The 27,257-nt window shown below is 35.1% G+C and overlaps 1 protein-coding gene across 7 annotated transcripts in view; it reads left to right on the top strand.

The window, feature by feature from the left end:
* Window positions 1-27,257, top strand: part of MYCBP2 (MYC binding protein 2) — a 271,756-nt gene that overhangs the window by 35,325 nt on the left and 209,174 nt on the right. For all 7 annotated transcript variants that reach the window (XM_024753921.1, XM_024753923.1, XM_024753924.1 and 4 more), the window contains exons 3-12: window positions 1,488-1,703; window positions 9,035-9,188; window positions 11,822-12,018; window positions 17,913-18,155; window positions 18,388-18,459; window positions 19,870-19,966; window positions 23,756-23,829; window positions 23,969-24,107; window positions 25,403-25,479; window positions 26,346-26,550. In XM_024753921.1, coding sequence (XP_024609689.1) covers window positions 1,488-1,703; window positions 9,035-9,188; window positions 11,822-12,018; window positions 17,913-18,155; window positions 18,388-18,459; window positions 19,870-19,966; window positions 23,756-23,829; window positions 23,969-24,107; window positions 25,403-25,479; window positions 26,346-26,550 — 1,474 coding nt within the window. The remainder of the gene's footprint in view (window positions 1-1,487; window positions 1,704-9,034; window positions 9,189-11,821; window positions 12,019-17,912; window positions 18,156-18,387; window positions 18,460-19,869; window positions 19,967-23,755; window positions 23,830-23,968; window positions 24,108-25,402; window positions 25,480-26,345; window positions 26,551-27,257) is intronic.

Raw genomic sequence — 27,257 nt, 5'->3', positions numbered from 1 at the left:
TGTTTGCAATCTAGGGTGAAGGCATTCAGTCTTTTACTATGTTAGCTGTGTGTTTTTCATACATACCCTTAATCCAGTTTTGGAATTCTCTTCTGTTCCTAATTTACTTAGGCTCAGTATTTGGTATTGTATTTGATTTTTGTCAAATGCTTCTTCCATGTTTATTTACAGTGTCTTATTTTTTTTTTCTCTTACTTTTGTTGGTGTGGATTTTGGATTGCTTTTCCAGTGTTGTACATCCTTGTTTGAGTTGATCATGATGTATCATCTTTTTAAGAGTATTGTTGGATTTGAATTATTAATATTTGTTTTTAATATCTCTGGAAGACCTATTTACATGTTATATGTCAGTTAACTTTAGTATACTTTGATTTAACAAGAAGTACTCCATTTTTTTCCTAATTATTTATGGAAGAAGGGTAGAATTTTGAGACTAAATGTTCTTGGTACTCAAAGTGTCATTTTATTTATCTTGGATACTTGTTGGACATACTCTAATTGTTGGAATTTGCATTTGTAGACTATCTTAAACTAGTTCTGTATATTTATGATGTAAATGTTGATCTCAAAAATGTGGTTGGAGTCTGATGAATAAAATGCTGGACCAAAATACAAATTGAGTATTTAGTTGTTTTTGTTTGTTTGTTTGTTTGGCTGTGTTGGGTCTTCATTGCTGTGCACGGGCTTTCTCTAGCTGCGGTGAGTGGGGGCTACTCTTCTTTGCAGTGCACAGCTTCTCATTGCAGTGGCTTCTTTTATTGCTGAGCATGGGGTCTAGGCGTGCGGGCTTCAGTAGTTGCAGCACGTGGGCTTCAGTAGTTGTGGCGCACGGGCTTAATTGCTCCGCGGCATGTGGGATCTTCCCGGACCAGGGATTGAACCCGTGTTCCCTGCCTTGGCAGGCGGATTCTTAACCCCTGCGCCACCAGGGAATTCCCGAGCATTTAATTTTAACAATTAAAGTACCAAACATGTGATTTGTAGTACTTATTAAGACAGATAGGTAAGAGAGAGCTTTCAGAAAGCATATGCCCATAATCTGTAGTTTTCTTAGCATTACCATTATTTGAATGAGAATGAAATTAGAATTGACTAAAGTTGAGGGATTATTTTTTTTTTTTAGTCCTAATTTCTGTTTAAGGCCCTATATCTACTTTTGAAAGAAATCAAAATGTAATTCAATATTTGTAGTAGGCCTTTGAGACTCTGCAGTACATCTGGTGTCCCTTAGAAAAGCAACAGATGAATATCCTTTGAATCCAGCAGTTGAGCTTTGTTGGCTCTTTTCCTATTGTGGGGTAAAAGGGTAGTCCTGATGAGTTTTTTGCTGGTGTCTTTCCAGCCCTTATCAGGTTGGTTATTGCTGTATCACCTATGTGACTCCTACAAATCATCTAGCCTGTCTAATATTTAATTTTTTTAAAAAAATGAGAATTGATGATGAGGGAAAGGAATATAAAATTGAAATATTATATCCTGTATTTCAGTCTGAAAACTTGGAGAATACAGTAATCATACCAGATATCAAGCTACATAGCAATCCTTCGGCATTTAATATTTATTGCAATGTACGCCATTGCGTTCTGGAATGGCAGAAAAAGGAAACATCGTTGGCAGCTGCATCTAAGAACTCTGTGCAGAGTGGAGAATCAGATAGTGATGAAGAGGAGGAATCCAAAGAGCCCCCTATCAAGCTTCCAAAGGTAAGCCACTAAGATCCACTTTGATGCATAACCTACGTGTTTGGGCTTTAATACATATGTTTGCATTGCTAAAATGCCTTGCTTTTAATAAAATTGCACACTGAAAATAACAGGGCCTATGGGTAAAAATAGGTTTGAGCTAGATCAGGAAAACTTTATGCAACTTTATAATTGGAGTGCTAACAAAGTCAACAATTGGTACCTCAGTGGGGAGTACTTGGAAAGCATAGGAAGGGAGTTCAGTGGCTTGGAGTCTGTTACAGGGGCTGTTAAAAATGTACAAAAGCAGTACAGGGGAAATGGTGCCTTGTGGGCACTGAGCCATTGCAGATGGAAGTGGAACTCTGAGCCAGTGAGCTGCTATTAAGGTGGGCACAAGAGGAAGTGCAAATTGCTACAAGCCAAGAGCCACGAAAAGCTGGGGACACATCCCTCCCTCTGGATACAGGTATACATTTTAATTTTTCTTGAAATAGAGCTAGAAGTGCTCCTGATTGTGCAGCAGCTGAGCTGAGAGCTTTTGCCTTTTCTGCATAAGGTTAATTGTACTCTTGCTATCCTGGCTCCCTTTGCCTAGGAAAAAAATTACATATGAACCAATTCTGCATTGTTCTGATATCACTCCCATATTTACCAGAGGCATATAATCTCATTGGTGTTATGGAAACATGTATTGAAGTAGAACAAACTGTTCTTAAGGTACTCTGTTCTATTTAAGCATTGGTATATTTTAAGACTATAACGTTACTTTACATATGTATTTTTCTATATAGTATGTGTAGTTAGTATTTCTAACAAAAAAATGGGTAAAAATATAAACATATTTTAAAATGTTACCTTTATTATAAATGATTTATGCATTTGTTTTTTTTCTAAATACAGACATTTTGAAATGTTTTCCTTTATCATAAGTGATTCGTGTATATTGTCTTTTTACTAAATGGATACCTTAAAATTGTGCCTTTAAAACTTCTTTATATGCATACATAAGATATCTTGTAAATACTTACTTTACTACTTGGAAATAGAAGCCAGATAGAGGCTGTGTTCCTGATCTGTTTATTTTGTACATTTCATGGTGGCTCTTCATAAGTTCACCACTGTCCTTTATCATTACTGTCAGGTTCTTCTCACCTTATTCTCAGCAGTTGACTTGCTTCCTGTTTAATAGAGTAGTAGAGGTTTTGTGAAGTTCCTCAGCCTCTTAATCAGCCACCTTCAAATGTCCTTATCTCCTCTTGGGACCCTTTTCCCCTTACTCGTTTTCTCTCCAGTGTCCTTAACTGTACCTTCTCTACTAGCTTCTTTCTTCAACTAAAAACAAACAGGCTCATCTTTTCCATATAAGTTTCTCCAGGTAAAGAGCATGGTCTCTAATTTCTGATTTCTTATGCTTAATTAGGGGAGGTTGAGGAAAAATACATTGTTAAGTTAGGATATGGGGATATGAAGGAATCAAGTATACTTTTGTTATAAGAATTCCATTCTGTGTGTGGGTGAGTCCCACTGTACTATAGTAATCACTCAGCTTAGGTTCAACATTAGGAAGGAAAATAAAGACCCAGAGAAACCTTTCACACAGGTATGCAGATTTTGAATAATAAACTATAGTCAATTTAAAAGGTACTGCACAATCAAGAACAACTGATTCTTAGGCTGTTTTAAAACATCAGGATAAATGAGTATTAAAGAAATAAAATATCAGGCATTCTTAAGACAGTGAATTTTCAGCATGATTAACAGAGTTAAAAGATGCAGAGTCAAAAAGGGATCTTTACAAGAAAAGTAGAAGAAAAGCAAATAGCTCAAGTAATTAATATTGAGTTTTCCATCAAGTACTGACCTGTCAGGAAACAGGGTATAGTGATGAATATGGGAAGTAGAGTAAAACTGCCTGAGTTCAAACTTGCCATTAAAAATACTAGCTGTGTGATGCTGCAAAAGTCGTTTGACCACTCTCAGCCTCAGTTTTGTTATCTGTGAAATGGGGATAATGCCTATCTCATAGGTAGTAGTGAGGATTCAAAGCGTTAATAAATGCACATGTGCTCAATAAATGATAGCTGTAGTTGTAAGTATCAGGTGCAAACAGGAACATGTGTAGGTCCAAATGAATTTCATTAGTTTTCAGGGAACTCATCAGTTTATTAAGAAATACTTCATATCCAAGGAAATGAAACCTCTAGACAATCAGTGAGATCAGAGAAGAAGGAGCAATGGGATGCCTTTATGCAGAGGTAGTCAGAATGCCATGGGTGGGGGCAGGGCAGGGAGTGAAACTTTCAGGTCTTAGGCAGCAGTTTGCAGGGCACAGAAGAAGAGATGAAGCCTTTAGGGTTTGAGGTGATGGGAGTGTGAGAGCAGGTGAGAAATGTGGACTTTTTCTTTTCCTTTTGACCATTTCTGTGCCTCTGCTCCAGATGCTCTTTCATGTCAGTTCCTCCCTTTTCTTTGTTGTTTCTCTATTGCTCCTCCTGAATGTGTGGCTGTCACTTTCCTTTTTCTTGCGGATATTTCTTTGTCTCCTGCTTCTTTTTTATTTCACATAATGAAGACAGTTTTTATTTGTTGTCAAGGTATCATTTTGATACAATTCTGTGTTTTCCCTTCTTGACTTTTAAAAGTTAGTTAAATTGTTTTTGACTCTGATGTAGACCTTGCTTGTCAGATTTTTTTGCTTTTTGTTTTTTGCAGGTCAGTAATCATTTAAAATAGTACTTTCGTACCCCCACCCGCTTAAAAGTATACCTTTCTTACCAAAAACAGTTTTTACCCAGCTCAAACTGTCTTTCACGATCTGATTTCCAGATCTTCTAAAGCGCTCCAAATTTCATAGCTGCATAATTTTTTAATAGTAATATTAAAATCCTAATATGAATATTAGGATTCATATTTCCCATCCAAACTTATTTGAGGCTAGTCATGCCTCATATTTTGTTAAAAGATGTAGATGTACACAGATTCATTTATATACTTCTTAATTCAGTAAATTCAGTTTGTAGCAGGCATTCTATTAGGCCCTGAGAACAAAATGATGAGAAACAATCCCCACCCTAAAGAAAGTTATGTCTAGCAGGCATGTCCAGTGCCCTAAGGATTGATAGGGGTGTGCAAGGTATAGTGGAGCCCGGTGGAGTAAGGACGTAGCACTGACTGAAGATGCACCCGCAGGCAGGGAGAATGGCATTGTTACAAAAGCACAAGTGGTCAGCTTTGGCTAGAGTGGACTGGCTGAATAGGGCAAGAGTAGAGAACGGGATCATGGGCCTTAAGTGTCATGCAGCCATTTTCAGATTTTGTCTGGTAACTTGGAAACATGAAAGATTTTTAGCAAAAGACTATGATCAGACTTGTATTTTATTAAAGTTACTCGGGTGCTGGAAAGGCAGATCCACTAGAGGCTGGGGAGACTAGAGCAGAGGGGCCAGTGAGCCAGTTATTGCAGTTGTCTGAAGTGTTCATGGGGGATGCAGCTAGGGTAGTAGCAGTGTTTGGCATAAAAGAAATATTAAGGAAGTGGAATTGTCAGGAATTCTTTTTTTTTTTTAGGAATTCTTAATTAGTTGGTTATGAAGTCTGAAAGAGAAGGTAGAATGTAAAAATATTTCTGAAGTTTCTAGGTGGTGATGCTATTTACTTAAAGAGAAAGAACTGGAGGAGAAACAGTGCTTTGTTGGAACGATGATTAAGTTTAGTTCTGGCCGTACTGAGTGTGAAGGGGCTGTGAGATGTCCGTTGCTCACTATGTAAGATTGAAGTTCAAAAGAAAGGTCCCAGCTAGGCATACAGTTTTGGGACTTAGTGTGGTGACAGAAGTTGACACAAAATTCTGTTAGAGATGGAACAGTAGGTGGGATCAAGAACATTGTTTAAAAACTAAATTAGCTTTGAAAAGTTGTAAGAGCACTTTTTCCTCTGGGTGTGAAGAGAAGGGAAGAAGGTGGTAGAAGTCGTAGATAAATTTGTGCGTTAGAGGCTAGGAGGTTAGACATTTCACACCTGGATCTTCTGAGGAGCAGAATTCTTCTCCTCTTCCCGCCCCCGTGCCTTCCTCCTCTACTGCGTCTGTTGCTGTTGCCTCTTCTTCCTCCCTTCTCTCACTCCTCTCTAGATTTTTATTTTTTGTAAATGATATCACTACCAAATATTTACTTTAGAGAAGAAAATTTTAAAGACAGTATACTTCACTCTGTTGTAATATGTAAATCTACTTTTGGTTTCCTTTTGAGCTTGTTCAAATGTTTTCTGTAAGTCTTAGAACTGATTCTAGGAGTTTTTAATAGAAGATATAATTTCTAATGGCAAAGAGTTTATTAATATTAAATCTAAATATGATGTATCTAAATGCTTATGTTATTGTTTGTTCGTGAAATAATAATGCCACCTTTGGAAACATGTGATTTGAGGAGAGAAAAATAAAACCTCAGAAGACTTTTTTCTCTTTTTTTTGGCCAAATATGTTTTTGCCTCACTTTTCTCAACAGGGACATTGGACTAGCTGTACCAGTTAATTATTTGGGTTTTGTGTTCCTTCAAGTATAACAGAGAGCTTTCAGGATTTAATTGTTTGAAAGTAACAGTAAAGATAACATTCAGTAAATTTACAAAAGACTATTTTATGAAGAGAAGTGGAAGACCGTGTGTTTGGTGGTTAGTTATAGTTTATCGTGGCACGTATTGAGTGCTTAGTGTGTTATCTTATTATAATGAACTATTCTATTTAGCAGTCAGACTTCTTAATCATTTATTTTGCTATTTATAAAGGCAGTGCATAATCAATGTAGATAATTTGAAAAAATGGAGAACATTTTTATAAAAAGGAAAAGAAAATTTTACATTAGAAGTTATTTCTAAAATCCTATTAACCAAAAATACCCACTGTAAACATTTTTGTATATGCACATTAAAAATATATTTATTTCTGCACAAATGAAATCATATTGTATTTGCAGTACTACATATTTTTTTGTCCTTATACTCTTCCTTCCTAATATTGAGGGAGGACATATAGTGTGTTCTCAGTGACTATAAGACAGGCTTCAAAGTGTAAAGTGCAATTTCAAAGTTTGTACATATAGTAAAATACTCTCAGCCAAACCTCAGAAAAAAGTCTTAATTCACAACGTGTTGTGCTCCTTTGCTCAATGATTCAAAGCTAAATATGATTGGAAAACTTGAGGTTGATTTTTATTTTGTTGTATATTGAATACATATCACAGTTCTGGAAATGAATTAGTTTTCCCCCTTATTAAAAAAAAAATCCACACCGAACTAAGATACAGATGATAAGCGAGAATCACAGTGGTTAACCTAGACAGACGGGTAATTCCTTGTCTTGATCGTTTTGACTAACGTTTTATGAGTGTTTTTCACGAAAGCCATCTAGTGCTCTGCTCCTGGGCAGCCCACCTGAGTTACCTGTTCTCATACATTTGTTATCATACCTTAAACTTATTAGAGAGACAGCTCGGGAATATGTTCAGTAAGTAGCCTTACTGTTCTTGCAAAGGTTCAATACTTTCTCTGTTGCTATAGGAATCTACTTACAAAAAGAAACCCTAGCCAAAAATGTCATCCGTGAAGAATTCTTTGAATTGTGAAAAGTCATGATTGGTAGTGGTAGAATAAGCAATCTTCAAGACTGATGGATAGAGTAATCTCCTACTGGCCTGAGAATAGAGCCCTACTTTTGTATTGTACTCGGGAGATCTTTGACTTCAGATTTGTTTCCTGTACGGACATAAACAGATGGAAATCTTGGACAGCACGTTTTTATTTTCTAGTCTGTTTCAGGAAAATAAACTATATGAAATGGCAAGTTTTCATTTCCATTTAATTAATTGAAACTCTGTACAAGCACTTCTGTAATCTTAGCTATAATCAAGTATTCTAGGATTTTAGATAACTTCTCTGAAGACAGTCCTATTAGTTATTTTGACTTCTCAGTCATATCTGTATTCTTCAGAAACCTTGCAGATAGTAATCAGAACTGCAACTGACTTGCCTGCAGTTGATTTAACCCTTGTCGGACAAGTTGCAGTGGTTTTTAGCGCACAGCTGAGAGAGTAAATAAATATTTGTTGTCTGCCTATCATGTGCAGGCAGTGGGATAGTCATGGGAGATATTAGTTAAGATATACTCTGTGTCCACAAGGAGATCCCAGTTTAGTTGGCAAAATGGAAACAAAAATAGTCACACTATAACATAATAAGTGCTATAAAAGAGGTCTGGACTGGATAAGCATTATATATAAGATTCATTTACTCTGTTAGATTACAAACTCGTAGAGAACAAGGTCTAGTATAATATATCTCGTATCTCCTGGAGCAAGTTGTACAAAATAAGTACTTAAAATGTTTATGTAATATATGAATTAATGTACAGATCTCAGCAGAGAGAATATCTTCTGTTTTGCTCAATAGAATTAATAATGCTTTGATGCATTTCTACTAATTAATCTAGTTTTAACTTTTTCTGTTACTTACTTCTTCTCCAAATAATTTAACACTTCTTGAGAAGATCTTACACATTTCCTTTTCAAAATGTTGACATTGACTGAGAAATGGAATTGCATTGTCTATTGTTCTGTCAGCCCTCTGAAAGTATTTCCTTATACCAGTTCATCACATTTGCTGTCTCAGTCTTTAGTTACAGATTTATCTGTCTTTTGCTAGATACTGAGTTATATTTTTCTTGGTCCTGATGAGGAATAAGATAATTAAAGTAATCCTACAAGAATAAGGGACACCATCTACAAATAATAATATGGTGATTGTACCATATAGGAAAGGCTAAGAAGAAAAGTTCCTTTTTTAATCTTTTCACCATATGTACTATATTGCCTTCTTTTCTGGTCATAAGTAACAATCAACGTAACAGAAGAGTGCCAGTTTTGACTTGAGAACAGCCAAATGAACTTTGTAAATTAATAGTTTATTTTTTTCTGAGTGAATGCAGTCTAGTACCTAGTTCACTGTTAAACCATTTTCATGATGTTTTATTATGGCTTCATTATCCTGAAACTACTTTTTAAGTAGTGCCACTACATATATATATATTTTAACAGTTTGACAGTTTCCTTTTATTTATTTATTTATGGCTGTGTTGGGAGTGCCACTATTTTTTAACCTTCTGTGTTATCAGATGATTTTCTAAATCTTGAAATTAAACACACTGGGTTTTACTCTTTTTTATGTGATGACTTTTTTGCCTTTAAAATATTGTACCATTACTCATTTGCTGTGGAAGTAAGCTGTACCGATTTTACTGCCTGAGAAGTGTTATTAGCTCACATGCTATAAAGTATAATTTTTATTTTCATCTTAAATAGATCATTGAGGTTGGACTCTGTGAAGTTTTTGAATTGATCAAGGAGACGCGATTTTCTCATCCATCCCTGTGCCTCAGGAGTCTCCAAGCCCTGCTTAACGTGCTTCAGGGTCAGCAGCCAGAAGGCCTCCAGTCAGAGCCACCCGAGGTCCTAGGTAAGAGCTTAGTTAGGCACATTGAATGAAGCCTTTAAATGTAAAGAGCTTCTCTTATGGAGCACATACAGCAGCCTGTAATTCAGTCTCTGTTTGTTTATGGTGCTGAAACAGCAGGGGTATAAATTTTAAGTTACTTTGCTGTGTTCCCCTGGAGTTATGATTTAAGAGTTATAGTTCATGCACAGTCATTTCCTGATTATTATGATGGGGAAAAGCAAAATATAAATTCTTGGAACCCAGAAATAATCCTCAAGCCTTATAGTCACTATGAACTTAAATCATTCTTAATAAACCTTTGGCCAAAATAGCTAACACTGACTTTGTCTAACTTTACATGTTACTTTGGAGAGTTAAAAAAGTAGGAAAAGAGGGAACAAATACTACCAACCCAAAACAACACAATTAGTTTCTAAACAGAGAGGACATTTCTTTTGCGTTCATGATAAATAAAAATTTATTTTTGTTAAAGATAAAGCTTTTGAATTAGTAGCAACTTCCATTAAGTAAAAATGTTTGCTTTTTGTAAAGTGCATTTGAATTTTATGAATGGCTGCCTTTCATGCCCGTGACCTAGGCTCAACACATAATCCTGTAAGCAGGACGGGGACTCTTAAGGAAGAGAAATATAGATGGAAGCTAAATTTTGAAGGCTAATTGCTTTTCTCTGATGCTAACTGTGGGCCTTCAAAGAGTCTAGAGTTTTCTAAATCTCAAGCATTAGCTTGTTTGAGTCATATATGTGGGCCCTAAGTGTGGAGTATCTGATTCAGTAGATTTGGGATGGGACCTGAGAATTCGCATTTGGAGTAAGTTTCTGGGTAATGCTGATGCTCACACTGCTGGTCTGGATTAGAGTTTCGTCCTTTTCCTCTACTTGGCTATTTGGATTATGTTAGACCCACATGTGAGAACCTAATTACATGGTTTTAATTTACATGTCAGATTGTTATTTTTTTGGTCATGTATTGTGATTAGTTTTTGTGTTCCATTTGTTTTGTTACTGCTTTGTTTTAGTTGGTGGGGGGAGTACTGGCCATGAAAATAAGCTGAGGATTTTTAAAAACAACAACAGCCCCCCAATTCACCATGTTATGAAATACTACTACCAAATAAAGCTGCATATGTTACAAAGCAGGCACCTTGTTTATTGTCACTGTAGCACCAGTGATCGATTACTATTATGATGTACTACTTGACTTCATGGCATTTTATTGAAGATTTAATTAATTTTATTTAAGACTATTTTGCTAGTTAACCTTAGCTCTGGTTTGTAAACTAGCAAATAATTGAAGTATTTAATATATCCACTAAAACAGTATATCCTATATCTTACTTTGAACAACATGCTAATCCTTGCTTTCCTCCTAGATCTTCTGCCATTTTGTTGTCTTCTATCATTTGTTGTATACTTTCTCTTATATTCAGTTTATACATAAATACTCCCTCTCCTTTATTCTTTTCAAAATAGATCTTCTTCTTAATACTGGGTTTTAAAATTATAATATGTGCTTTAGCTTAATCGTCTTCTTTCTGTCAAAACTTAGGTCTCCTGATTAATTTGTTTTTATTTTCTTACTAACAGTTTCAAATGCTGCTATACTGTCTTTGGTCTCTCTTCTGTCCTTCCAATGCTTACCTTTCTGATCTCTTCACTGCTTTGACTTACTTTTCTGTTCAGGCGTTTATCAGCACTTCATACTTTTTATTTTGTTTAATTGGCACAAAGGTGTAAGTAATAATTTGGTTCTTTAAATCGAAATTTGTATTGAAATCTGTTTCTTTTTTCCTTTGATTTAATATCATAGGCACATTAGTTACACTTTTTCCACATTGCTTTTTTTCATGTTACTCATAGAAATATATGTATATTTGTATCTCTTTTATTGTTGGGATAGCTTGATGATTATTATACATCAGACTTCTCTTTTTTTTTTTTTTTTTTTTTTTTTTACGTGGGCCTCTCACTGTTGTGGCCTCTCCCGTTGCGGAGCAGACTCAGCGGCCATGGCTCACGGGCCCAGCCGCTCCGCGGCATGTGGGATCTTCCCAAACTGGGGCACGAACCCGTGTCCCCTGCATCGGCAGGCGGACTCTCAACCACTGCGCCACCAGGGAAGCCGCATCAGACTTCTCTTTGCAGATGGATTTGATTTACAAATTGTCCAGTGTTTTTAAAAAAATCCTTCCCTTTTATCTATCTTTCCGTTCAGTTTAAGATTAGAATATATGTTCTCAGTTATTCACTTAAATGTAAAGTGCCTTCTATGTTCTGTGCTAAGAGTGTATAATATAGGGGTGATCAATATAAACATTGTTGCTGTTATTATGGAATTTAGCATCAGACAGTTGGACACATGTATGATTACAAATGTAATGATTATAAATGATTTTAGATAGATTCCATTTTTTCATTTACAAAAGTAAGGAGTTCACTAAATATTCTCCAAGGTCGTTTTTATATAAATATTCTAACTTTTGGGGGGAAAGGGTAACTGGAAAGGAACTAATGCAAAGTAAGTGTTGTAACTGCCTTAAATATTTTTTTATAATGAGGCAAGGTATAAACAAACAGATACCATATAATGTTCTGTGTGTTAAATGAATATAATTGAGTTCTATTTTATCCACAGAGTCTCTCTTCCAGCTCCTTCTGGAAATCACTGTTCGAAGTACTGGAATGAATGACAGCACAGGACAGTCTCTGACAGCACTTTCCTGTGCTTGTCTCTTTAGTCTGGTGGCTTCTTGGGGAGAAACAGGAAGGACACTTCAGGCCATCTCTGCTATCCTCACCAACAATGGCAGCCATGCTTGCCAAACTATTCAGGTATTTCATATCTCTAGCTGCTTAGAAATTGATAGGATGCCAAGTTGCAATTTCACCTCAGTTTCTGTCAAAGCAATGTCTGCTTTTTCTCACTCAGTATAGTGGTTTGATGTGTTCAAGGTTGATATATAAATAATCTAAGCTATTTGAGCTAAGCTACATGTGTTTAACTCTGTGACATTAAAGGTAATAAAGTGAAATTTGGCAAAAGCTTAAATCTTTAACCTGGTCTTTGTGTCAGCATTACAGCCTCCGTTTTCATTGCATTGCCTTGCTCTCTGCCTTCCCCCGCCTCCCATCTTGCCCTGAATTTTCAAGTATGGAATTCCTTCATAGTTTCTAAAAATCTTTTCTGTATTGAAAGAAAAGGATATATCATTTTTACTGTATTTTTGATTGGTTGATTATAGTTTTTCATGAATTGATTTGTTTCTGAACTACTTCAGCTTCACGTATAGCATTTTGAACTTTTAATGTGCAGTTGTGGGATACGCTCCTCATCCTTGCTAGTAGTGGGAAATATAACCCTACTTATAGGCAAACTTGATTTAATTCTTTTGGACTGTTCTGGAAATTGAGTGAGAAGTTACAGTTTTAAGTCTCTGTTATGTGCTTTTCTCTGGCCCCTTGGATGACCTCCAGAACACATGGAAGGGATGCCTCAGTCCCGGTATTAGTGGGCCAAAGATAGCAAAAGGGGTAAATGGGCTATTTTCTGTGACTTACTCAGTGATTTTGAACTTTCCTTGTCAAATACGAGCAGTCTCCTTACTCTAGGTTTCTATTCTTATTCTTTTCCCTCTTTTTGTCCTGCCTGAAGTCCTCTTTTCCGTTTTTATGGTCCTTACTTATTTTGAAGTCCTCTAATTCAGTGATTTCCGAATTATTCTGCAGCTGTGCTTTGAGGGTTCAGCAAAATTTTAGTTTAAATATATGCTTAAAATATAAAAATACTTACAAAATTTTAATAGAATAAACACAAACATTCAAATATCAATGCCAAATTTTAAAAGCATAGTGACCATAAACACATGTACCTATTAGAATCCAGTGATTTATTTTTATGTAGATTTATTCCAGAGGCTATGACATGAGATCTAAACAGCGAGTTGAGACTAGCCAGTGCAGAGGGAGGAGGTGTTGGTATTGGTGGTGTAGAGAGAGAATGTTCTTGGTATCCATGTGCTAAAGCATGAAAATAAGAGTAAGAGTAGAATACTGAAGGCTGGAAGAAGTTTAGTGTAGTTATAGCGTAGCGAGCTGCCAGATGGCAGAGACAGGGCTTGAACGCGTATCTGTCTGACTGCAATATTATGCTCAAGCACTACGCTGCACAAAACTCTTGATCCCCTGAACCCACAGCCGAGGTTCTCTGTAGACCTGCCCCGTCGCTACATACCCAACTCCAGGCCAAACGCCATATTAAAACCTGTTATCTTAACATGGCACATAGTGTTCTTCATGATTTGGCCCCATTCCACCTACCTACTTCATTTCACAAAACTCTCTTGGCCAGGCTATGACTGGGGGGAGAAAAGTCTGAAAATGTATAACTGTAACATCTCAAATTATTTTGGGATCCAAATGCATATTACTTATCTTTTTCCAACAAGCTTAAGCTGAGAGTTTAAAGTAAGGTAGGGCTGGTAGTAGTACTGTAAGGTGCCTTATTGAAGGAGACTAAAATCCGTTCTGGAGGGATGAACCTCCTACTTCAGAGGCCTCCCACAAACACACCTCTGCTGTATCTGAACTCACAAACAAAAAGGACATAGAAAAAAGGCTCTGTCATTGAGAGTTAGTAGAAAGAAATATAGCGGAATCAATCTTGCCAAGTCTATATATATTGAAATTATTTGATATAGAGTATAAAATATATGTGTATACATATTCAGTATAGTTAAAGTATTATTATTAAGTATCAAAAGTATTATTAAGGAATAAGGATATAAAAAGTAATCAGGTCAGAAAATGAACCAAATAGAACTCCTGGAAATGAAAAACCAAATACTTACAATTAGAAACTTAGAGGATGAGTTAACCAGTGGATAATACAGTTGAAGATAGGAGCAGGGAACTGAAAGATAAAGAAGAAAAAATTATTCAGAATGCGGCACAGAGAGACAAAATATGAAAAATAAGAAACATGGATAGAGAATGAGAAAGTCTAAAGTATCAGTACAACCTGCGTTCCACAAGGCAGTGGTAGATTTGTGGAGAGGCAGTATTTGAAATAATGGCTAAGATTTTCCAGAATTGGTGAATGACTTGGAATCCTCAGTTTAAGGAAGTCTGGTTTATCAGAATAAATTCTCTAGGTCCTGCCACAGTGTCGGTGAGAGAAAATCAATAGGATAGGAAAAGGGGTATATCTGAGACTTCTGATTGTAGCACTGGGTTTTCTTAAAACTTTAATACCCTGTTAGAAAGCATGAGAGAAACAGAGCCATGTTGAAGACACTTTAGTTTCTGTTCTCCCCTCCATCCCTGCAGTTTACACTAAGATTATAATAAAGGATTTTTTTAAAGTATAAACTTTTAAGAATGGGACACATTTTTAGAAGATAAATATTGGGGAGAGCTTAAACTTAAGCTTCTCAAGAGGCTAGTGCCCATAGAAAGTAAGTTGATTTTCACATAAAACTATAGATAGGATTTAGAATTGGAAGCAATAAATACCTGGAAAGTGGTGGTGAGGGGAAGAGCTAAAAATTGATTGGAAGTCTGTGTAATGAAAGCTCGAGAACCCCAGAGCCCTTCCTCTACACTTCCCAGCCAGTCAGCTGTCCTTCTCTCATACCCCTAAGAGTTAGGTTTGCTGTCTAAAGAAATTGAGCCAGAGAGGCCAGGGGAAACCAGGCACAGCTGAGAGTGGAATTGAGGAGCCAGGCTGAAGATGGAGATTAAGTGAAAGTCTCCGTATCGATGATGAAATTTCTTTTCTTTTCTTTTTTTTTTTTTTTGTGGTACGCGGGCCTCTCACTGTTGTGGCCTCTCCCATTGTGGAGTGCAGGCTCAGTGGCTCATGGGCCTAGCCGCTCCACGGCATGTGGGATCTTCCCGGACTGGGGCATGAACCTGTGTCCCCTGCATCGGCAGGCGGACTCTCAACCACTGCGCCACCAGGGAAGGCCCGATGATGAAATTTCTTAATCCTCACTGAGTTCCCAGTACACTGGGGGTGAGGCTTATAGCTTCTAGGAAAAAGACTGGCAGATCCTTCTTTGGAGAAAAAGTGAGAAAAGACGTATAGATGTGGACATTTGGCGGGGCAGGGGGGTGTCTGGGAGATCCTCCAATGAAACTGCTAAACTTAGTATGATCATTCTGAGGTGAGCTCACTATCTTTCACACCCTGTCCATTCATAGCAGCTTCCTATCAGATTTTTAGTCGCTTACTCTTTAAAAATAAGTGCACAGCCAAGTATCACTAGACTAACATGAAAGACAGAATCCCCCAAATAAGTAAAAATAGTAATAATAATAATAAAAGAAACTTTGATGAAAAGAGTATAGGGAACAGAAAAGCTCTAAGAAAACTGTAATTAGTATTTTGAAGAGGGATGTGAAAATGATTATTTACATTAAACAGCAGTATTTAAAAAAAAACTCAGAGCAAAGAGTTTTTACAAGTTAAAAAAAAATAAGATAGCAGCATGAAAATCAGTAGAAGGGTTAGAAGTTCAGATTAAAGAGGTCCCCAGACAATAGAAAAAAGAGAGAGAAAGAAAATAGGTGATATAAAGTAAAATTAGAGCATCCTTCCAGAAAATCCAATATCTAATAGGTATTCAAGCAGAGAGGAGGAAATTACCTAAGCTTTATAAGGAAAATTCCCATCCACCAAAGATACTTATTTTCAGATTGACAGAACACACCCTCAGTGCCCAACACAATGAATGGCAAAAGACTCACACCAGGTATAACGTTGCAAAATCATAACAGACCATAAAGGGAAAATAATGTTCCAGAGTGCAAGGATAGGTTATATACCAAAGATTAGGCAGAATGCCATTGGACTGCTCAAAAGCAACATTGGCATAGAAAATAACAAACAGTGCCTTCAAAGTTCTGAGCGAAAATGATGTCACTATATCTAGCTCAATTGTCAGTCATGTTTGAGGGAAGATAAAGATGCTTTTGAACATGCAAGGCATGGAACATTTTTAACCTCTGTGCCTGACCTTGTCCTTAGTCTAGACTGGAGTAGGGCCTCTTGAGGGATGTTGCCAAGGGGAAAAAGTAGAAATGATGTGTTTGACTCTATTGAGAGGAGTATGAGGAGCACTTAGGGGTAGGTATAGAAAAAACTTAGCAAACGCAAAAATAGGGCAATTGTTGACTCGATGAAGAAAAAGAAAAATTATATAAGGGAAATGTAGTATGTAATGCAGTTGGCTCAGTTCTGAACCATGATCACACAGACATAGTGAAATGACCTCTGACTACTGGTTTAACCAGAAATTATTGTACAGCTCAGTTCTGAGGATTTGGGAAGAGAGGAGGAGCATCATCTTTCATAATAGACCCAATAGAAAGTATCTGAAACAAAAACAGAAAAACTGAAAGTGAAGCTTTGACATATTATATAAGGATATTGATTCTAGATAAAATAGTTTTAAGTTTAACGTAGTTTGTTCTAGGAAGAGAATTTGTAGTATCCAACCATATACGTAAATAAAAGTTTTATAAAAGTAAGAGTTCCATATTTTGATTGGGTCAGAGGCCTTAGAACTCGAAGGGGAAGAGAACATACCTGTGAACAGTGGGTTAGTTATCCCTCTGAAATCTCTACCCTCTAGAACAGTGCTGTCCAATAGTAATATAATGTAACCCACATATGTAATTTAAGTGTTTCTATTAGCCACATTAAAAAGATAGAAACAGATGAAGTTAATTTTAGTAATGGATTTTTCTCAATATATCCAGAAAATAATTTCAACATGTAATCAATATAAAATTATTAAGAAAATTTATACTCTTGTTTTTAATACTAAGTTTTCAAAATCCAGTGTGTATTTTATATTTCCAGCAAACCCATTTCAGGAGCTCAGTAGTCACATGTGGCTAGTGGCTGCTATATTGGACAGTGCAGCTGGAGAACTGGGGCTAGTACAGTGCCCCAGGGTCTTGCCCTGTAGTCAGATGTATGGCAGCCATCCTTGGGCAGTGAAAGAGAGGCAAAAAATGAGGAGCCAGGGAGTTTTCTCTGGTGGCCGAGTATTGGTCCCATGCTGGTAACTTGAGGACTCATTTACAACAAACAATAGATACTTGATAAATATTGGTTAAATGAATGCTGAATGAATACACAATTCATACAGTTAAATTTTTGTATCATGGAAAATTGTTGATGTTAATGGGTATTAAGCGTAATAAAGAAGCAAAGTAGAAGAGAAATACTGGAAATTTTGTTTCATCTGTAGAAGCAGCCGTATTTCTCTTATGCTTAATTTTGCACTTCATTATCATGAAGTATATTAATGGATATACATATCATACCAAAGATATCATTTTGGCTTGAGTGCACTCTAATACAAAAAATGTATATCAGTATTCATACTTTTTACTAATCTAGTATGTTTTATTTTATGAAACTTAAAGTCATACGTAGTACTGATTGCCTGGTGTTTTGGAGAAAGATGCATATTTCAGTGTTTTTGGTCACCAATACAAATTAATATTCTTTGGATTTACATTTTTATTTTGTCTTGCTTGAGAATTGTTTCTTATAGATTTTCTAGTTGGTACTTTTTGCTGACAAGCTAAACATGATCATTCTGAATAATTTTTTTCTTATAAATGATGATATATTAATAAAGTATCTTTATCTTGTCTGTTTTGTGTTTGAGACATTTAAAAATGTCTTTTTGTGTTTTTCTTCTCTTGACTAGGTGCCAATGATACTAAATTCACTACAGAGAAGTGTACAGGCAGTGTTGGTGGGAAAAATTCAAATTCAGGACTGGTTTAGCAATGGCATTAAGAAAGCAGCTTTAATGCACAAGTGGCCATTAAAAGAAATATCTGTTGATGAAGATGATCAATGTCTACTTCAGAATGATGGATTTTTTCTTTATCTGTTATGCAAAGACGGATTATACAAAATAGGCTCTGGATACAGTGGAACAGTGAGGGTAGGTGATTCCTTACAGCTCTTAATCATAGTGGAAGTCATGTCTAATACTGAATTGTGTTCTGTTTGCTTCTTGCTTTATTTTTAGAGCACCATCTAATTTTGATGTAATATTATTTCTTTGAAAATCAAAATGGAACATACATATTAAATGTCATTCATCCATTTATGTTATTTTTCACTGATTATTAATTACAAAATTGTTGATAGAACTAACTTTTGTTGTTTCACAGGGCCATATATATAATTCTACATCTCGCATCAGAAACAGAAAAGAAAAAAAGTCTTGGTTAGGGTATGCTCAGGTAGGAGAATATCCACAATAAACCAAACTTTTCTTTCTTATCTTTTAAAATATGTGGTCCATATTTGTTTAATCAATAAATAATATCACTTCTATTTAAACAGATAAGAGCATATTTTTTAATAATATGACTGTAACAGTGGTATGGTGTAGTATAAAGAACATTGACTTAGAATTCATGAGAGATTTACTTTTAGGTCTGGCCCTGCTTCTTACTAGCTGTGTGTCTGTGGACAACTCAGCTAATTTATTTGATCCTGTGTGATTTAGCTGTAAAATGGGAACAAGTATGTCTTCTGTTGGAGTTCTTGTTTAAGAGAGCCTCTAGTTAAGAATCAGAGACCACCTTTATCATTTACAAATCTGAATTAGGAATGTAACTGTGACCCAAAGCCAAATTAGAGCTTTTTACCACAAATTCCTTCATTCTAAGTCTAGATCAGTACACTCCAGGGAACAGTGTGTGGCCTGCCCAGTAGATAGCTGCCTGCATGGAGGATCATGCAGAGTATCACCAATGAGAGAAAAGAGCTAGGCCCATATTGCTCTCTTAATGCTGTGATCTCATCACCTGACTGACACGGCCAGAGGGTGTCAGCAGTTGGATGCATGAAGCAAACGAACGATGAAGCAAATGAATGATGGTCAGAGGGCCAGAAGTGTTTACTTCTATACTATCCTTTCCTGAGAAGTGAAGCCCAAGTTTCCTTGTGGCAGAATATAGAATAAAGATGTCCCTGCACTCCTGTCTTGCCTAGCTCAAAGTTTGTTGTCAGCATCAGATGAAAAAAGATATTTGAAAGCATTCTGAAAATTAAAAAAATTATTGTTGCATGAAAAATAATCTTACTCAACTTTTGGGGAGATTCTGAAATTAAATTTTAAATATCAAGTTAATTACTCAGTAATTGTCTGTTAAAACATAACCTGGTTTAAAATATCACATTTTTATTTGCCACTGCTGTATTTTATCTAACAAATAATAACATGGGAAATACATTTACAGAAATATGTTCAATGACATACCATTCTATCTAAAACCACTACTGATTTTTAAATATTAACCTAAATATTTGTGAAGGAAACAGCAGTCATTTCTATTATTTACTTGGCAAGTGATATGATAATTTTGACCAAAATAACCAAAATGTTTTTACTGTCTTGTGTGGTGTATCTGAGAATTAATAGGTTAAATTGATACTCAGTGGTGTATAATACCTCCTCTTATTAAAGTATCAATATACTCAGGTTCTTCTGTTTTAAATCTTTAGTGTATTTTAGACATCAATATTGATGTATTATTGTACCTCAAAAAACTGTAATACAGACCTCTATGGCTACTTTTTCTACTAAGTGGTTAATGAAAAAATATTTTAACATATAACATAGCAAAATTTTTTGTTGTTATCAGGGTTATTTATTGTATAGAGATATGAATAACCACAGCATGACAGCCATAAGAATAAGCCCTGAAACACTGGAACAGGATGGTACTGTAATGTTACCAGGTATGTTACTCAGCTAGTCATCTGTTTTCTTCACAGGTGATTTTAAGAGATGTGCATGTTAGGCCACTGAGACATATAAAGAATGGTTAGCAAGGAATAGTGCTTGCTTACAAATGGGTTAAAGAAATCTTAACATGCAAAGCATTTTATAGTCTATATAAAATTAATGCATCTGAGAAAAACAGATACCATAAATATAGTATGAAGTGTTTTAATACTTGTTTTCAAATTCTTGCCCACATTCTGTAGCCTGACCGCCCCCCCCGACCCTTACCCCACCATGACTGCTTCAACTCCTCAATTAGTGGGGAGATGTTGCTTTGTTGCTCCTAATAAATCCACGACTCTGGCTCTCAAATAACCTTGATGTAAAGAACCTTCTGTTTATTTTGACTTTACCAACAGTGTACTTTGGGTTTTCCTCTTTATTTTAAAGTGTTTTCAGAGACAGATTTTAGGGTGGGTCAGGAATTTTTAAAATTCTATCATTTATACTTTTTAATAATACTCTGATAAGCCATTTTGGACAGAATTCATTTTGCTTTAATTTTGAGGTTGTACATATGTATTTATCCTTCAGATCACTGTGCTGTCTAAGTTCTTAGGCAGTGAATCTTAAATTTTGTGGAACACCGGGCAAATGCATAGTATATTCTCCATTGTAAGGTATTTGAATTTGCTTGTATCTTTAATACATTCTAAAGGAGCTTGTTTATACTAAAATCTTGAATGTTTAATGTGTCTACCAACAATTTCATGGTAAGCAGCAATATTACTTCGAGGCACGTGGCCATCTGAAAATGACTGAGAACTTCTGAAGAACACATTGAAAAGGATAATTGCTCCCTGGCTGCTTGTTAATTTTTAAGATATTTTTATAACTTCATCAAACATTTACTTGAATATTACTTTGTCTACATATATCTAAATTAGTGTACCTGATGCCATGTTAAGGTAAATGTCACATTTCATGTGTGTTTCATAAATAAAGCTACTTTGGAAAACAGATAACTTATTAAAGCCATTTTGTAAATAACTGTCTGTTTTCAGATATGTCTACAGGGTTTTATTTGTTTGTTTGTTTATTTGTTTGTTTTTTAATTATCACAAGTCCCAGGCCATGTCTCTGGTCCTAACGATGATGCTGATGATTATGATAATAATAAAAATATTTTGAAATAATAACATGTACCCCATATATTAAAAGTAATCATATTTATTGTACAACTATTATATAAGCAAAACAAAATAAAAATTAATTGTAACCCCACTTCCCATCTATAAACACTACCAACATATCAGTGAATATCCTTCCTGTCTTTTTCCTGTGTATATTATGTACATACTTGTACATAAGTGATTGTATGCTACATATTGCTTTTTTAAGCTACCCCTTTCACTTAATATTCTGAATATATTTCCAGGCCATTAACTAGTCTTCTGTAACATCATTTTAATGTTATAAAATATATTCCATTGATTAATATTTGAAATGGAGGTCCCATCTAATTTTTTGCAATGTATAATAAATTTCACTGCAATGGGCATCCCTATCGCTCTGTCTTTGTGCAGGTCGTTTTAGGATGTCTTGGAAGAAAAATTGTTAATCCTTCCATGACTCCCTGCCCAACAGATGAATACTAATGTAAAGGGTTTACTTCTGAAAAACCCTGATCATTCAACAGAGATTGTGACTGAGAAAGACCATTTGAAAATGGTCTACTTACAGCTCTTTTATTTATTCCATCATGGTAAAAAATGACTTGTTAATGTTTCAGTTTATATCCCTCTACTTCATTTAACATATGAAATGCACCTTTTAACAATACAAATGTGGCTTTCTGTGTTTCACAAATATGTACCATATTCATGGTGAAGAAGGAACCAGACTGGGGGAGATAGTCCCATGTTGTGTATCTTGATATTTTCCCGAAGATGCTGTTTTATAACGTTACATGAAGGATACAGAAAGGATAAAGAGAAAAATCTTTTTGAAGTCACGCAGCAGGAAGACTTGCCTTCAAGCCTGAAGAAGCCTGTTGTCATTTTTCCTTTTCTTTGACCTGGGAGGCAGTTTCTTTAATAGTCCTTTTTTCCCTAGCTAGGGGCAACTCTGCTCTGTAGCTTTCCCATCAAGAAGGAGCAGAAGTGAACTGTCAGGTTTATAGATGGTAATGAATACCACGTTTACGATTGACAGAAATCTGGTAATTCCTTGAGCCTCATGTTCCAACTTGTCTTACAGACTAGTTTATAAATAAGTTATTTTCAACCCAGCACTGATGAGCTGAAAACATACTTTTTTTTCCCCTGTTGTCATTTAGCCTTGATGTGTTGGCATACCTTTTATATTGTATCCCTGTGTGGTTTACTCTTCGTGTCTAGTGACAGGTTGCCTCAGATCATGAGGGTTTTTGCTACTCTTCTTGCGCCGCTTCACTCCTCACCCCTGCGTTTATCTGAAATTATAATGAGTTTTTCTTCTTTGCTTTTTAGTTTAAAATCTTACAGCTTAGAGCTTGAGAAGCATCTTTCTTGCGCCTCTTTGTATTCTGTACAGTGGACTAGGAACTCTTTCTTTCGATTTCTCCTCTCTTTGATTACCAAGTCTCTTGGGCTACCAGTGGGCCTTGTCTCCCAGTTTCTATTTCCAGTTTGTGATCACTGAATTCTCTATTTGGTAAGGGTCTGCCTGTGTTTTGCCTATTTATAATAAGGAAGTATGCTAGTATGAAGCTCCTGGGCAAAGATATAGAGTAACTCAGCTTATTTGGGTGGGCTCCATTCCTGCATTCCAAAACCAGAATTTTATGTTTTGCTGATTCAGGTGCAAATAGAAATGAAATATTATTTTTTGGTATTGTAATTAATGGAGAGATTCATCCTAGTTCTCTGCAGTTATTTTGGGAAATGTGTGTGCTTTTATACTTGCTTGCTGAACATTTGTTTTTCCAAAAGGATACAGTTTATACTTAGATACTGAGTTGCTCGTAGTTTCATGTTATTTAGTAGCAATCACTAACACACTGTCCCACCGGTCCTTCTGTAATACTGGTATCCCTTGTTGCAGTTACACTTGTGCATTATTTTGATCAAAGTATAGTGCACTGTTCCACAGAGGTATATACAGTATTGATGAAATATGGCATTTCAGCCAAAATATATGAAAACTTTGACACAAAAAGAAACACATAACCATAGATTTGTTCTATGAAGGGTGAACATTTAAAAAGTGTATAGCATGCTAAATGCTAATAAATACTGGAAATAAGCATTAAACCTAAGTGGAAACGGTACAGCCAGTTCTATATTATAAAGCAAGGGATATCTGTAGTTGGACACCATAGACCTCAAATGCAGAAGCTTTAGGTCTATCTGTATTTTTATGTGACACTAATGACTGTGATGTATGTCTGAAGGTAGAGTGTTGCCTACCTCGCATGGATTGTATTGAATTGATTATAACCACATTATAGTTTGTTCATTGTGGTGCATGTTTATTATCAGACTGTATCTAATACTAGTTCATTTTGAAATTAGGTGGGCTCTCAGGTCCTTGATTATGGAATATTTATAAATGTAAGCACAAAATGTAATGCGTATTATTAGTTGGATTGTTTAGTTTCTGCTAATTTGTAACTCTTTATTAAAAAGCACAGTCTCCCTTTGAGTTTAAATTACCTTTATTGTGTGGAGAACTCTCATTCTGACTTCAACAGAGGAGTAAAGTCACTTTGTGAGGTGTTTATTTATATTGTAATGTAATTGCTGTTTCTTCCTCTTGCACAGATTGTCACACTGAAGGTCAAAATATTTTATTCACTGATGGAGAATATATTAATCAGATAGCTGCTTCCAGAGATGTAAGTATTCTGAGTCATGAGAAGCTGGTATAAATGGAATCTTTTTCTCGTAAATTATTTGATTTTTATTAGATGGAAAGTAGAGCCTTAGAAGATCAATTCATGTAACAAAATACTGTGGATGTTTTATTTCTCTTAGGATGGCTTTGTTGTCAGAATATTTGCCACAAGCACTGAGCCTGTGCTACAACAAGAATTACAACTTAAGCTGGCCAGAAAATGCTTGCATGCCTGTGGTATCTCACTATTTGATCTGGAAAAGGACTTGCATATTATAAGTAAGATGGTCAAAAAAACCTTTCTCCTACATTTTAATTTTCAGATTCTTTAGAAAACTAACATTGTGTTTTCAACATTGTAGCTTATATTAGGTAGCTATTTTGCTGTCTGTTACTATGAAGCACACTTAACGAATTGATATGTACAAATAACTAGGAGTAACTTGAAGCCTTTGATATTTATTTGAACAGGCTTTCAGGATAGTCATAGAATGGTCCCGTGGATTGTGAAAATGGTAATTGGCCTAACGTTTGATTTAAGAATCTTTCATTTGGATACAGAAATGCAGACGTCCACAGAATATTTCTTGGACTTAGTATACTTACTCTTGCAGTGTCATAGTAGTAGTTAGGATTACTAGTTTCCATGAGGGTCTCAATTTTGGTTTGCCATACTGTTCCTGGTTTAATAATTCCATTTATTAACTTGTGGGATTCCTTGCAAGACCCAACTTTTTTGACTGTTATTAAATTTATTAAACTTCATTAGTGATTTACTTTGCATTTGTGTAGTATTTTTGGTTTTCCAGAGAAAAATATTGTATTGAACTCACAGTTTTTGGGTTTCAAAATCCCATAAGCTCATTAGTAGTTTGTATAATTGGACAAACTCATAAAATGTGCTATATATGATTGTTTACTCATAGTTTCACAGTTTGAAAATGTGCATAAGGGTTTTTGTGTGTATGCGCACACATATGTATTCAAATTCATGGATTAGCTACGTGAAATGTTCTCCTATAGAAAAAAGCTTGGAACAGGGAATCTGAAATACCTTAATTCAGATATCTGAATGGCATTGTTCAAGCCCAGACACTTCATGTCAGGACTTACTTCACCAAGCTTTATATATTTGCTTATTTATAAGCCAAGCAGTATAGCTGTGAGGATCAAATAGGAAAAGGCTCATGCATTCTATAATGCCTGATAGCTAATAGATGCCCAATGAAAATTAGTTCATTCATTAATTCAAGAAATATGGCTGACATTGATTTAAACAATTTTTTTAACATTAAAAAAATAATTTGGCACTAATTTGAAACAAATTAAGGAGCTTATGGTGACTTTATCTTTCCTTGGAGTAATGTGGCTACTGTTAATATTGTTTTAAATTGAGGCATATGACATACCCTGTCATCCTTGTTTTTGAGTGATACTAATTGAATTGACTTTTTCATCACTCAAACTAACACGAGTTGTGCTTGAAATTATTTTTATTTATTTATTTATTTTTTGCTTGAAATTATTCATATTAAAAATGTAACAGTATTTATTAAGTCTTGTTGTATTATCAGGTACTGGATTTGATGAGGAGTCAGCAATTCTTGGTGCAGGACGAGAGTTTGCACTAATGAAAACAGCAAATGGAAAGGTAAATTATTCTTTTAGGATTAAAAATTACATTATCTGCTTTAAGAGATAGTTGGTATAATAAGTTGATTAGCTTACGTAGTTCACATGTTTAAACATAATCGTATTTTAAAGTTTGATTAAAATTTTTTTATATAGTAAAATTTTATGTTGAAATAATATAAAAGAAAATTGTAACATTTGAGTATAAAACTTCATAAACTTTATAAAATTTAACCTTTTTACAGATATTTACTTTAATTATGGAGCTCTTTGTGTAATTTTTTGAGCTGGGGTGAATTCACATTTGGGTTTATTTTGAATAGGTTATCCCTTGCCAATTTTTGTTAATGTGCAGACACATATAGACTACGAGGTGGGGAAAGTAGGAGCATGTACAATTAAGTTATAGATTGTAGAGATCTATTTATAGAGATGGAAGATTTTTTTCTTATCTGGTGGGTGTGAGGATAAAGTAAGGTAATTAAAAGAATGCTGAAAATTAAAATTATGAGGCATATACAGTATATTTGTACGTAAGCCTTTTTTCACTGGGAAAAATGAATTGACAGTTTTATGAATTTCCTTCTGTTGTATGTTTGGAGTAGATTTATGGCATGTATTTATTCATACCTATTCAGGATACTTATGAAAGATGATAAGTATCCTGAGTAGATATGAAAAAACTTGTGAACTGTATATTTTTGGAAAAATATGCCTATTTCTCTCCTGTTCAGCTCTCAGAAGTTGAATAGTAGTAAAGAAAGAGTTTGAGTTCTTGTTATTTTTATTTTCAATAAAGTATGGAGGTTTTTTTCTCTCATGTGAAACCTGGTGCACTACTTCAAAAGGCACTATAATTCCTTTTTTTTTTTTTAATGTGTTAAGATATATTACACTGGCAAATACCAGAGTCTCGGAATCAAACAAGGGGGTCCTTCAGCAGGAAAATGGGTTGAGCTACCAATTACGAAATCCCCAAAGATTGTGCACTTCTCAGTTGGACATGATGGCTCTCATGCCCTGTTAGTTGCAGAAGATGGAAGCATATTCTTTACAGGATCTGCTAGTAAAGGAGAAGATGGAGAGTCAAGTGAGTGGACTATTCAGTAAAAATACTGTGGAATTTATTAACATAAGATATATCAATTTCAACAGCACTAACCTTCCCAAGTTAATAGAAGATTTTATATTGAGGAATATTCAGTTAATGGTTGCGGTGTACTGTTCATTAAAGAACTATGATTGCTGATTTCATACTAGAGTTCATATTCATGAATTTTTATATGCCTTATGCATTACATACATGGCTATTTATCTGTTTTGTCAATTGGTGTTATTTTTAAAAATTTATTCCAATATATTATTTTAGAAAGAATATTTTAGAAGTAATATATTGGAAATTTTGCAAAGAGTATGTATTTCACAATGAGGTAAACCTTATATAAATTGTATAATAGTGTCAGTTATGAAACACTGTTCTTGGTGTTATTTCATTGTGATAAAATTCCTAAGCAATGAAAAATTAAAGGATTTTTATTGTTTATCTCTTAGCTTTCCTATGCTTCTGTTCAGTTTTCCTCAAAGGGTCATTTTTCTGTTTTTGGAACTTCTCTTGTACATTGTACGTTGTAGTAGTTGGGGTAGCATCTTATGAGGATTAGGTTTGAAGTTAACATCTAATGTAGAAATCATGTGTAAATAAATGTTATCCTGAAAAAAATCCCTTCAAATAACCATGAAGTGTATTACCATACCTCAGAAACTTCAGCCCAGCCAGTTTTTCCTTCTACCGTTTGG

The sequence above is a fragment of the Neophocaena asiaeorientalis genome, unplaced genomic scaffold, assembly GCF_003031525.2.
Source record: "Neophocaena asiaeorientalis asiaeorientalis breed wild unplaced genomic scaffold, Neophocaena_asiaeorientalis_V1.1 scaffold212, whole genome shotgun sequence".
Lineage (NCBI taxonomy): Eukaryota > Metazoa > Chordata > Mammalia > Artiodactyla > Phocoenidae > Neophocaena > Neophocaena asiaeorientalis.
This window is presented reverse-complemented; position numbering and strand designations above follow the sequence as displayed.